This window comes from Aphidius gifuensis, linkage group LG6 (assembly GCF_014905175.1).
Source record: "Aphidius gifuensis isolate YNYX2018 linkage group LG6, ASM1490517v1, whole genome shotgun sequence".
Taxonomy (NCBI): Eukaryota; Metazoa; Arthropoda; class Insecta; order Hymenoptera; family Braconidae; genus Aphidius; species Aphidius gifuensis.
The window spans coordinates 2787869-2800078 of NC_057793.1; the positions used below are offsets into that span (position 1 = coordinate 2787869).

Here is a 12210-nt window from a genome sequence, read left to right on the forward strand (position 1 = left end):
TATAAATAGAATTTATTTTATCTATGAAAATTATTAAGTATAGTAAATGTTAAAGGTATTTTTTATAAAAAAGTGGTAAATAGGGTAAGTTTATTCAACGAAAGTATGAACGGAAAACGGAAGTAATGGGGGTACTCAATGAAAGTTGAAAGAAGAGCAACCCTAGCAACGGATGCGAATGGTTTTAACCGTTTCATTCAGGGTGGATTTTGCTTAGTGACGGTTGGCAATGTGTGTAGGTCTATAAAATTTTATATATACATATTATATGATGGTATATATACGAAAGGATAGAAGAAATGGGGCTTCATCCCAACAGACAAAAATAAAATAAATAAATAAATAAATAAATAAACAATCCTGTAATAAATTGAATAAATAATATAAAATTAATATTTGAGTTTTTAATATTTTTTTCTATTTATATAAATATATTTTTTCAATCAATTTTATATATTAATTTATTATATTAATAGATTTTATTTTAATATATAAAAATAATATTTTCTATAAAAAATTTTTATATTTTACAATTTGATCGATTTTATTTGATAATTTTAAATATAAATTGCATGAAAAGTATGGAAATTTAAAATTAATATTTAATTGTATGATATTTCTCAAGACTTGCTTAAAAAAATTGAAAATATAATAATAATTCTAATATTTTTGAATGAATGAAAATGTATATTTAAATTTTACATCACCCCTGTAAAATCAATAAAATATATTTATAATTTATATAGTAACACAAGTTTTACCTTAAAATTCATATTAAAACAAGACAAAGTAGATTAAATAAATGAATTATTGACAGAATAATTTTATTCCAATGTTATTTTGATATCAGAAAATACTATATGTACTTGTAATTAAAACTGGAGCAGCTGGATGTAAATCTGGAGTGACTTTTTCGTCAAAATATATATATATTGTTATTTATTTTTTCATTTTTATTTTCATGGCTCAGAAAGATTTAATTTTGATGCAAAATTATAGATGTTTTCTGTGAAGTAAAACAAGTAAAGACAGTGTATATAAATAAAGAAAATTACATTAAAAAGGTAAATGACTTCATCCGGTGTGAATAAACAAATATATGCAAGAAAGAGAAACTTAACCGGATGTATTGAGATTAGCGGTTTCCGTTTTTTAACCTTCATTACTCTGTTTATTATCTTTATAACATTGTTTCAATATCAATTCGTGATTAAAATAATTAAATCTTAAAACAAAAAAAAAATCATATATTGGCAGAATTAAATTGAACTGAAATTAAAATATTTTACAATTATTTTTTCCCTAAATTTATAAATAATTATTAGCTTATCTTAAAAACCATATTGTAAAAAAAAAATTAATATTATTCACGTCATTTAAAAATATTACAAGTAAATTTAAAAAAAAAAAATAAAATAAATAAATTTGAAAAGCTGCAGGAGTCATCAAAATTTCAGTAATAAAATTGACTTTTTTTTTGCAATTTAAAATTTGACTTGGTATTTAAAAATAAAAAAAAAAATAAAATACACACGTATAGGTATTAAATGTATATTTAAAAATAGAACCTTGGTTTCTTGAATAAAAATTTCCAAAGATTTTTTATTTTCATTGAAAAGTAAAAAAGGATATCCTTTTCTTTTGTTATTTATACATTTCATATATATAATTCTTTATGTATTTATTTTTTTTTCCTTTATTGTGTAGAAACCTGGTGTATATTTGTATACATAAAAGCAAAAATAAAAATACCCAGATATATATATATATCATCTTGATTTTACTACCGGTTTTTAAAGTCCTTATATCCGGTCTTCCGTTTTTGAATAACTCACACAAAACGACAACTAACTTCCGCTTGCTTCCGCTTTTAAAATATATATTTTATCCGTCTTACTTTCGTCATTGTCACCGCCTACTTTTTTAATATATATTTTTCATCATCATCGTCATCGCATAATCATCATGAAAATTTACTTTTTTTTTTCTTATTTCAATCTTCTTCTTTTCGTTTTTGTGTCTTAAATTCTCCAATTACAAATCCGTGACAAAATAACATGCTCGAAAAACCTTGAAATGAAAGCCAGCCAACTAATTTATATAAATATATTTTTTTTAAACTTTTATTTTTAGATGAATCAAGTTTTTTTTTTCACAGTATCAAACGCTATTTGATAAATTTTTGTTTTTTTATTTTTCATATATATTTTATAATTTTTAATCCAAACAAATTATATTTTGAATAATTACACAAGTAAAATCAACATAAATATTTTTTTGCAAAGTTAAAAATTTATCATACGAGAGTAAATGCAATGACATAATGAATAATTTAAATTTAAGTTGAATATTTTTTCAAATTAATAATAAAGTATAATTATTTTTCATACTTCATCGAACTAGCTGATGGTTAACTCGGCAAGAGCCAATCCTACTACACTCGTCGTCTTCAGTTCAAATTAGCTAGCCGTGGTTTTCTTCTTGGTCGTTTGGTTGTGATCTGTCGTTTAGGGCAAATTTAATCTATCATAGAGCATGTGAACTACGCACTTGGTCTATGCTAGGAAAAATCTGCCTTAAACACGAGCAGAGATAATCTATACCCATAATAAAAAACGTTTTTATAAACAGATGACACATTCGTTTTTTTTTTTCTTTTACATCACGGATCACAATTTAAAAATCATTGAAATCGACTAATCGCTTCAATGATTTTTAAATTGTGATCCGTGATGTAAAAAAAAAAAAACAAAACGAATCTGTGATCTATCTTGATCAAGTATCGTATACGTACCATATGTATATGTAAATTCGTCTAAATCGATAGTTAAATTAAAACTGAGATCAAACTTTTAAATTTTTTATTTGATTATTCATTATAATTACAACTCGTTACCATGCAAAAAAAAGATTGTATTTCTCACTTCCACAATTTTCGATGACAACTGTTCTTTTTATAATAGGAGGATTTTTTTTTAAATTAAAAAAAAAAAAAAATGATTTGTTGATATATGTATTTCCGGTGTAAATAAAATTTCCAAACTTGCTATTTTTAAAAGAAATTTAGAATTATATTAACAAGTGCATAAAAAATAAAAATACAAAAAAAAATGTATTCATTTTTTTTCATCATTTTAATGTTTATAATTATTCGATTGATTATTTTTTTCTAGTTTTCCAATAAATAGTATTTATCAATAGTTCTAACGTTTTTTCATCAATTGATCAAAACACCGGACGTAACTTCCGTTTCCGGATATTTCAGTTACGGAAAGCAACGGAAAGGCCGAACGTGTGGCCTTCGATATATATAAACAGTGTGTTTCCAGGTCTTTCAATATGTTCCATACATATATATCAATTTCCATATGTATATCTTGTCTCTCCTCTTTTACATGACACCTCCGACATAATTGCATTGACAATACAACTGCCTGTCTCGCCAACAGCCAACTAAACACCTATATTTATCGACTTATTATTTTCATTATTTTTTCACTGTCAATTTGGCAAAACTAACATCCCTATATATCAATTAAAATTTAAAAATTATCTCATCTTATTAACCTCATTATTTTACAACTATTAAATCAACAATTAAAAATAATTCATCTCAAAATATATTCATCAAAAATCATTCTATATTTTATTAAAGATAAAAAACATTTTATAAAAAAAAAAGAAAAAAAATGTGTAACATACATATGAGACATCAAAACAGATTATCACGTTGAATGGAGAACCGGAAGTGAAGGATCAGCTTAAATAGAATTTCAAAGATTTAAATTACATTTTTTTTTTTTTTTTTTTATTTCTCATGATATTTTATACTAAGTGAATGTATTTTTTTATTTTCTCATATTAATAAATTATAATGAAAATAATTTTACAGTTAAAATTAATAATTTAAAAAGGTAAAAAAATAATAATAATTTTAAAATTATTAAATAAATTAATTATATCATGTATATAATAATATTATTTTTTTTTTTTTTGAAAATTTAGACAAGGTTCAGTATCGATTAGGGAAGCACTCCGCTCGCTAGACTAGCCTACATTCAACCCACCGTTATTTTCAACCCCCACATTGCCCTTCTTGAACCTTTATATATATATATTTATTAAATACATATACAACATCAAAGTTTCTTGCTTGGTTGTCGACCACACCTCTCTTTTTTCACATACACCATCCTTCACCAACACCAGCAATACTCATTCAACATTTTTCCATTTTCCCCTCATGCTATTTTCCAACCTTCCATCATTCAAAATTAACCTATGATAAAAAATTTAAATTTTATTAAATAAAATAATATATAAATTATTTAAAAATATAAACCGGCAAAAAACCAATATAATATAAATTTAATTAAAAAATTTATTAAATTATTTTTCAATATTAATTACAAAAATGATAAATTTATAAAAATTTTAAAATTTAATTATTAATTTAAATTTTATTTTGTATATAGATATTTTTACATAATTTAATTTTAAAATTGTAATAGTTATTTTTAGTTAGTTTATTAAATAATTATTGATAAAAGTCTGGGCTATTTTTTTTTTTTTTTTTTGAATAATAGGGATGGATATTGGATGATAAAAGTAACGGAGGGTGAAGGTTGTATGAGTATATTGCAATGGGTGATACAAGGGGGTGGTAAATATATGAAAATTGTGTCACGAATGCGCGCGTCTATGTACCCCTTTTACAATAGATACCCCTTATCATCCCCCCACTATGTTTATCATTGGTAAAACTTGAATGCAGCTCAGCGTCATTCTATTTTCTCATATCAATTCAGTTTTACAGTTTCAGAAAACTATTCAGACTTGTGCTAGTCAACTTGCTCGACTCCAAGACCATAAATACATTTTAATGAAAAAAAGTAATTTGGAAATTTTCGTATTCATTTAATCAATTGCGATTATTAAAATTTGATATTTGCTTTTATTATTTTGGGTATGTAAAATTATTTATATACATTATATTTTAACTATTAAATTTTTGGTGAATTTTTATTTTAAAATTTAATAAATAAAATATTAACAAGTTTGTTATTATTTTTTTATTTATATGTTTATTTTGCAATATTAAAAATTAGATTTTTAATGGTAAAAGTAGGTTAAAGTGTATTAATGATGGCGCTTGAATCGTGTTTGGGTAGGTCAGGAATTTAGAAATCATTCATAGAAATTTTCGTATTTTTATTATATACTTTTAATAGTGCAATTATTGTTTGATTTTTATTTAAATAAAAATTTAATTTTAAATAACTATAATAGTTTATTGTAAATTTAAAAAGTTTTAAATTTTAATTTTTAATAAACAATTATTTAGACAATAGACAGATATTATTTACAATTTCAATATAAAAATATATAATATATATTAATTTTAAATTAAAATTATTTAAATTCCCGCGTTTTTACTAAAACTTTAATTAAATTTCTAAAAACCTGTCTCAAAAAGTTGTACTAAATAAAAATTATAAATATACATTTAATTATTAAAACTTTGTATAAATAAATAAAATTTTCTCATTAAAAAAAAAAACTAAAACTAAAATTAATTTTATTTTTACAGATTTTCAAATTAAAATAAATCATCGTTAAAAAAATTATGGATAAATCAATAACACCGTCCTGTAATAAAATAATTTTATTATATTTCATTGCCAAATTGAGCATAAAATGATGATCATCAATGTTTTTTGTGTAAATTAAAAATTTACAATTCAGCAAAAATTACGTATACAAAAAATACCATATAAAGCCAAGGTAAGTCACAATACATGACGTATAATATTTTCACCAAGCCAAGTAAAATATAAAAAAAAAAATTTATCAATGTAGTTATTTTAAAATGAATATTACGTGAATATCAAATACAAAAGAAAAAAAAAAAATTCAGTACTTTGATATAAACTCCCTCTACAAAGTCAAAATGAATGAAGCAAAAAAAAAAAAAAAAAATTGGATATACATGTATATGAAACGGGTGGGTAGATGGGGAGGTAAAATAAAGGGAGACAAAAAAAGAGGGTATCACCCACGCACACTAAGACCAATCACAGTACACGCAATTTATTGAGTTGTATATGTATACATATATTTATGAATAAAAAAATAAGCAAGACTGTGTTTAGTGAACGAGCGAGTATTCCATGTTGATCCATGTTGATAAGAGTGAAAGAGAGAGAGGGTGGCTCTCAATGAGGGTTGATCAGACAACAGGGGTAGTGGAGAGAGAGGTAATAACAAGGGCAGGGATGAAAATACACACAGGGTATATATATTTTGACAAAACTAAGCTATGAATGGAGGGGTATAAGCATCTCGACTTTGGCATAGGGCTTTTTTTGAATCAGTCAGCCATTATACCTCTGTTCTTTCAGATTCGTGAGTTTTATTATTTTATTTTATTGTTGTTGTTATTATTTTTTTAAAGCTTACATAGTCAAATTTTAAATACATTGTATTGATTTTAATTTATGTTTAATTCATTGGTCTGTATTTAATTGACAAATTTTTTTTAATTATTAAAATTGAGTTTATTTATTGTACATAAATTAATATTTGATTAATTTAAAAAAAAAAAAATTTATTGTGATAAGTTTGCTTGGATTTAAATTGAAATTTAACTTTTTTTTTTTTTAATTGGTTTATATTTAAGTCAATGATATTGTTAGTTATTTTGATGTTGATTTTTTTTTTTTAATGAAATTTTTTTCTCAGTTTTTTTAATTTTAATTTGGTTATTTTATGATAGTAGTTTTATTTTTAAAACTCAACGGAAGGCGTAGGCGAGACGAAAAAATATATATATCTATAAAAAAATCATGAACAAAGTCGGTTGTGTTTGATGTGATGATCTGACTGGATATATACTTATAACTAGTGTGCTTTTCTTGAATATATTTTTTAAATTTATTTCAATTTTGACTCACTGTAATTGAGTCAGTGAGTTTAATTGTATATAGATATATAAATGAGTGTGTCATCTTTAGTTTTATAAAAGGAAATGAATTTTATTTAAATGTCGTCATCATAAATATCATAAAATTAATTTACAAGTGATTTAATTTAATAAAAAAATACTCCTACAGTTTATTATATTATAAATTGTTTTTTTTTTTACTTTGTAATTGTTAATGTGAATTTGAAGATCAAGTCTATTTTTTCTTATTATATCTTCTTCTGTATTTTATGCTCTCTTTGACTTTTAACAAATGGCAAATTTTATTCCAATAATACAACACTCCCTCTGCGTATTCAAGAAATTCAAGAAAATCAACAACTCAGATATGCTGCTCTGCAATATTTACCATGGTAAAAATTAAAAAATTCAATTTACAAAAATACACTTATCCTAATTAAACAATTCAACCAAAAAACAAATTTTTAAAAATACTTTCCAAAAAAAAAAATCAAAATAAAATCATTTCCCAAACTAAATTAACCGACAATTCATTAAACTAATTAAAAAAAAAATTTTAAACACAATCAATTATTCCCACAGTACACTCACATATTTTTTCGTTAATAAAATAATTAAATTATCAAAAAATAATAACAATAATAACACGTGGATATAAATTATACTCCCGCCAATTTATATAATCCCCACTCACAAATTAAACCCTCGTCTCCCACTCATCATCCAAGCCCAATTGACCAATGAAAAAGACGTTTAAATCTCCCACTCATTCATCACCAATCACCGAGCCCACCGAGTATACACGAGTACAACCGATCATTCACCGCGTTGTCGTGTCAGTCAGTTCGAACTCGAGACTTGCGCAAGTAACTTCTTTCCACAATTTACAAAAGTTTATATTCTTATATTAAAAAAAAAAAAAAAAAATTTATAAACATGGCGTTCACATATGACACTCTATTAAATATTGAAAAAAAAAATTTTTTAATTATCATATTTATACAGTTTTTAATTGTTAATAATAAAGTAAATTTTGTCAAAGGTAAAAATATATAAAAAAAAAAACAAAAAACAATTAATGATAATGAAAAATTATTTTAAATTTATGAATTATTATGGTGTTTGTGAAAAAAAAAAAAAAAAAAAATTAAAAAAAGAGAAATTTTAATTTTTGCGATAATTAGTTGTTCATGTTGGCAAACAGGATACGTGTGTTGTGATATTTAAAGGAAGGGGAACAATTTATCATTAGACGAATACATTTTTTTTTTTTTTTTTCTCTCACTCACCCTCTTTACCTCTTGTCGTCTGGCGGTTCGTTCATAAAATTAGCCCGCAATGTTTACTTCCTGTTGAATTTTTGTATCCCTCTATTTTTTTCATAATTATCATTATTATTTTACTATTTCTATAAAGTCTACTTTTATATATATATAATTTTATTTGTGTGTTTTTATTTATTTTATTTTTTTTCTGTCTACAAGTCGCTCGGGTTATCGTCTTGTTTGCTCCACTTCCTGTTCTGTTTTTGGCACTTGATTCGTCAGACTTTTATGCGTGTATTTTAACTATATGCTATTAAAATTTTTTAAAAAATATGTGGTGGTAAAAATATTTTTGGAGTATTTTATATTAAAAAATACTGGAATTTTATAAACTTGGTTTGTAAATTATTAAATGTTAAAAAAAATTAAAAAACAAGTTAAATATTTATCTTTATTTTTTTAATGACGATAAATTTTTAATAATGATGATAAATATTTAAAAATATATATGTATTTTGTCAAGTCGTTAATGATATTTTTAAAATTAATTAATTAAAAATAAATATTTTAAATATTTTTTATTTATCTTGTTACAGGAAGTGCTGGAAATTCATTATCTCAAAAATTTATCGGTGATATTAGTCGTCATGAAAGTTTGAGTAATGAAAATGATATTAATTTTGATGAAATATATTCAATAAGTGAAAAAAGGTGGCACAGTAATTCTGAGCTATCAATATCATTGCTGCCTGTTGCTGAGGGGATGTCAGCTCGTTCTCATCACAGGTAAATAATAATTATATCTAAAAATAAAAAAAGGCATAATGTTATAGACATTAAAATAATATTATATTGCTAATTTATTTTAGGCTTAGGCAGTCCGCTTCTGGACTGAATGATGCTGAAATGGATTTACAAGCATCACATCTTGGTACACGTGTTAATCAAGATATTACATCAACAACAATTCCATTATTTAATTGGGAATATTTATTAGTAATTTGTGCACTTGGTGGTGCAATAATATTGACATTTATATTATTGATATGGCTACGAAAGCAAATGACGAGTGAAAAAAAAAAAAGTGATGGTGATAGACGTGGTTTAGTTGAAGAGGGTGCATTTGGTACAGCAACAACAATTGAAAATACAGTTAAAATTTGTCAAGATAGACCTATGGAAGCACAATGGGTACGACAACAAATTTATAAATCAACAATAGCAACACAATCAAATCAATCACTTCCTGAAACTAAAACATTACCTGAAACAATAACAGTACCATTAACAGAACGACGTCTTGAACCAATTAGAATAAAAGCCAAAGGTTTACTTGAAAGACGTGGTTCAAGTGCTAGTTTAACTATTGAATTATCACCAGTACCAGAAAGTCCATTAAATATTGTAACACCAACACGTGAATGTACAAATGAAGAATTTTTATTAAGTGCTGGTAATATATTATCACGTACACAATTAAAAAAATCCATTAAAAATCCAACATTATTGTATAAAGAATTTTGGGAGGTACCATTAAATGTACCAGATAAAGTTGAAATATTTGGTGCTGGTATTAAAAATCGTTATACTGGTGTATTACCAAATTCACAAACAAGAGTTATACTTGATAATATTGATGATCCAGTTGGTAGTTATATCAATGCAAATTATATACGAGGTAATTTTAATAATGAAAAAAAAATTATTTACATTTTTCAAATTTGTTTTTTGTTGATTGAATTAATAACATGATATTCTTAATATTTAGGTTACGATGGTGAAAAACAACGTTATATTGCAACACAAGGTCCACTTCAAAATACAATTGTTGATTTTTGGCAAATGGTATGGATGGATAAAGTATCAGCAATTGTCATGATGACTAAATTAAATGAAGCATCAAAAACAAAATGTGACATGTATTTTCCAATGGATTTAATGTCAAAAATTCAAGCTGGATCATTTAGTATAACATTGATATCTTGTGTTACAAGATGTGGATATATTATACGAGATTTTGAATTAAGAATGAATGGTGAACGTCGTAATATAACACATTATTGGTAATTATTTAAAAATAAAAAAAAAATTAATTTAGTCATGTATTTTATTTTCTCATAATTTCAATGGTATTTGTGATTAACAGGTATGACTCATGGCCAGATCATGCAGTACCACAATCTGCTGATTCATTGGTAAGCTTAGCTGCTGAGATAAATTTACTTCCAGGACCAATTATTGTTCATTGTAGTGCTGGAATTGGAAGAACAGGATGTTTTATTGCTCTGGCAACTGGTATGACTCAACTTTCCAGGGATAAAAATGTTGATGTACTAGGAATTCTTTGTCAAATGCGGTAAGTTTTATTTAAATTATTATTATTATAATTTATTTAAAAAATAAAATATAATGTCTTATTATTTGTATTGATATTTGCTAGGTATGACAGAGGTGGTATGATTCAGACAGCAGAACAATATGAATTTGTTCATCGTGCACTTTGTTTATTTGAACAAACATTGGATGGTAAATCATCAGCATCTGGTGATTGAAATAACATAATTATTAATGAAAAATATAATTCAATTTTTCATTGTTAAATATGAACAATTACACTAGTGCAAGTTGTATGAAAATATTTTAATTGACTTGACTAAAATGCTAGTTTAAAAAAAAAAAATAACAATAATGCAAATGAATTGGTGACTACAAGGTATTTATTTTTCATCTATATACCAGATAATTTAATTGTGAATAATTAATATTAAAAGGATTGATATTATTCACATAAATACAGATAAACAAAATATATATCTTTTTTATTTTATAATTTAAATTTTTGACGTAGTGTCGTTGTGAAAGGCTGCCATAACTATACTGCCACAAAAAATAATTTACATATATATTCAGTAATTTATTATTAAACTATCAAATAACTATTGACTATAATCAGTCATCAAAAATAATTTTAAAAGCTCAAAATAAATATATATATATGAAAAATTACTAAAAGTAAAGCAACAAAAACCAAAGTAACTAAATGATTTTCCATTTTCTTGAAAAATTATTATTTAAAAATTAAAAATTTATTATTAATAATGCATTTTAAATAATAATTATTATATTTTTTATTTTTATTTTTTTTAAGATAGTTTTTAAAATCATTTTTTCTCAAAATTTAATGAAAATAAAATTGTCAAAAATGTTGGATAGACATTAGAACTTTGGGACTGACCAAAAAAAAAAGAAACCAAAAAAATTACTTTCATCTTCTATTTGCTGTCTTGTTTATCAGTTTCTTCAGTGGCACCTCGTTATCAATATAATATATATTTAAAATAGTGAATAGTTATTTAAAAAATAAAAAAAAAATTAAACAGGGGGAAAAAAAACACAATAATAATCATTTTATCTTTCTTGTAAAATAATTTATTGACAAAGACTGAATGTGATTAGTACAATATACATTTGACTAATGATTAAAACAAAAAATAATTAAAAAAAAAAAAAACAATAATGTGGTCGTCTTGGCGAGATACATTTAAAAAAAAAATCAATAAAAAAAATGGAAAATCACAAAAATATTAATATATAAATCAAACACTGGAAAAAAAAAAATAATAATGACACATTACACAGGCAGGCTCCTCCATGTGATCTGATCATTTAAAAAAAAAATTAATAATTTAATTTAGACAGAATATTTAGTAAAAAAAAAATGAAATTTCAAAATTTAAAATTAAAATCCAAAATAGTAAACCAAAAATCAATTAATAAAAAATAGAATAATATATAAAATAATGTCAGTTTACTTTTCGCCTAATGATGTAATAATGACTATCATTTTACTGTGCTAAAAAAACAAATTGAATTGTAATTAGAAAACAAAAAGCAATTACTTATAATCTTGAATGAAAGCTTGAAAATTTTGTGATAAAAAAAAAATAATATATTGTACAGAGAGTCATTTTTGAATGCTTCATAGTGTGAATGATTAAATAA

At 23.8% G+C, this 12210-nt stretch overlaps 1 protein-coding gene across 5 annotated transcripts; it reads left to right on the forward strand.

The window, feature by feature from the left end:
* The first annotated feature begins 5645 nt into the window (after positions 1-5645).
* Positions 5646-11719, forward strand: LOC122858839 (tyrosine-protein phosphatase non-receptor type 7-like). Of its 5 annotated transcripts, none has more exons than XM_044162017.1 (6): positions 5646-5784; positions 8805-8994; positions 9078-9886; positions 9977-10271; positions 10355-10564; positions 10649-11719. In XM_044162017.1, exons 2-6 carry the CDS (start codon positions 8972-8974, stop codon positions 10758-10760), a joined length of 1449 nt encoding a protein of 482 aa, XP_044017952.1. In that variant the 5' UTR covers positions 5646-5784; positions 8805-8971; the 3' UTR covers positions 10761-11719. The 5 variants fall into 5 exon arrangements, with proteins under 5 accessions (XP_044017952.1, XP_044017950.1, XP_044017951.1 ...); XM_044162015.1 differs by lacking the exon at positions 5646-5784 and adding an exon at positions 6309-6405; XM_044162016.1 differs by lacking the exon at positions 5646-5784 and adding an exon at positions 6373-7335.
* Positions 11720-12210: the final 491 nt, after the last annotated feature.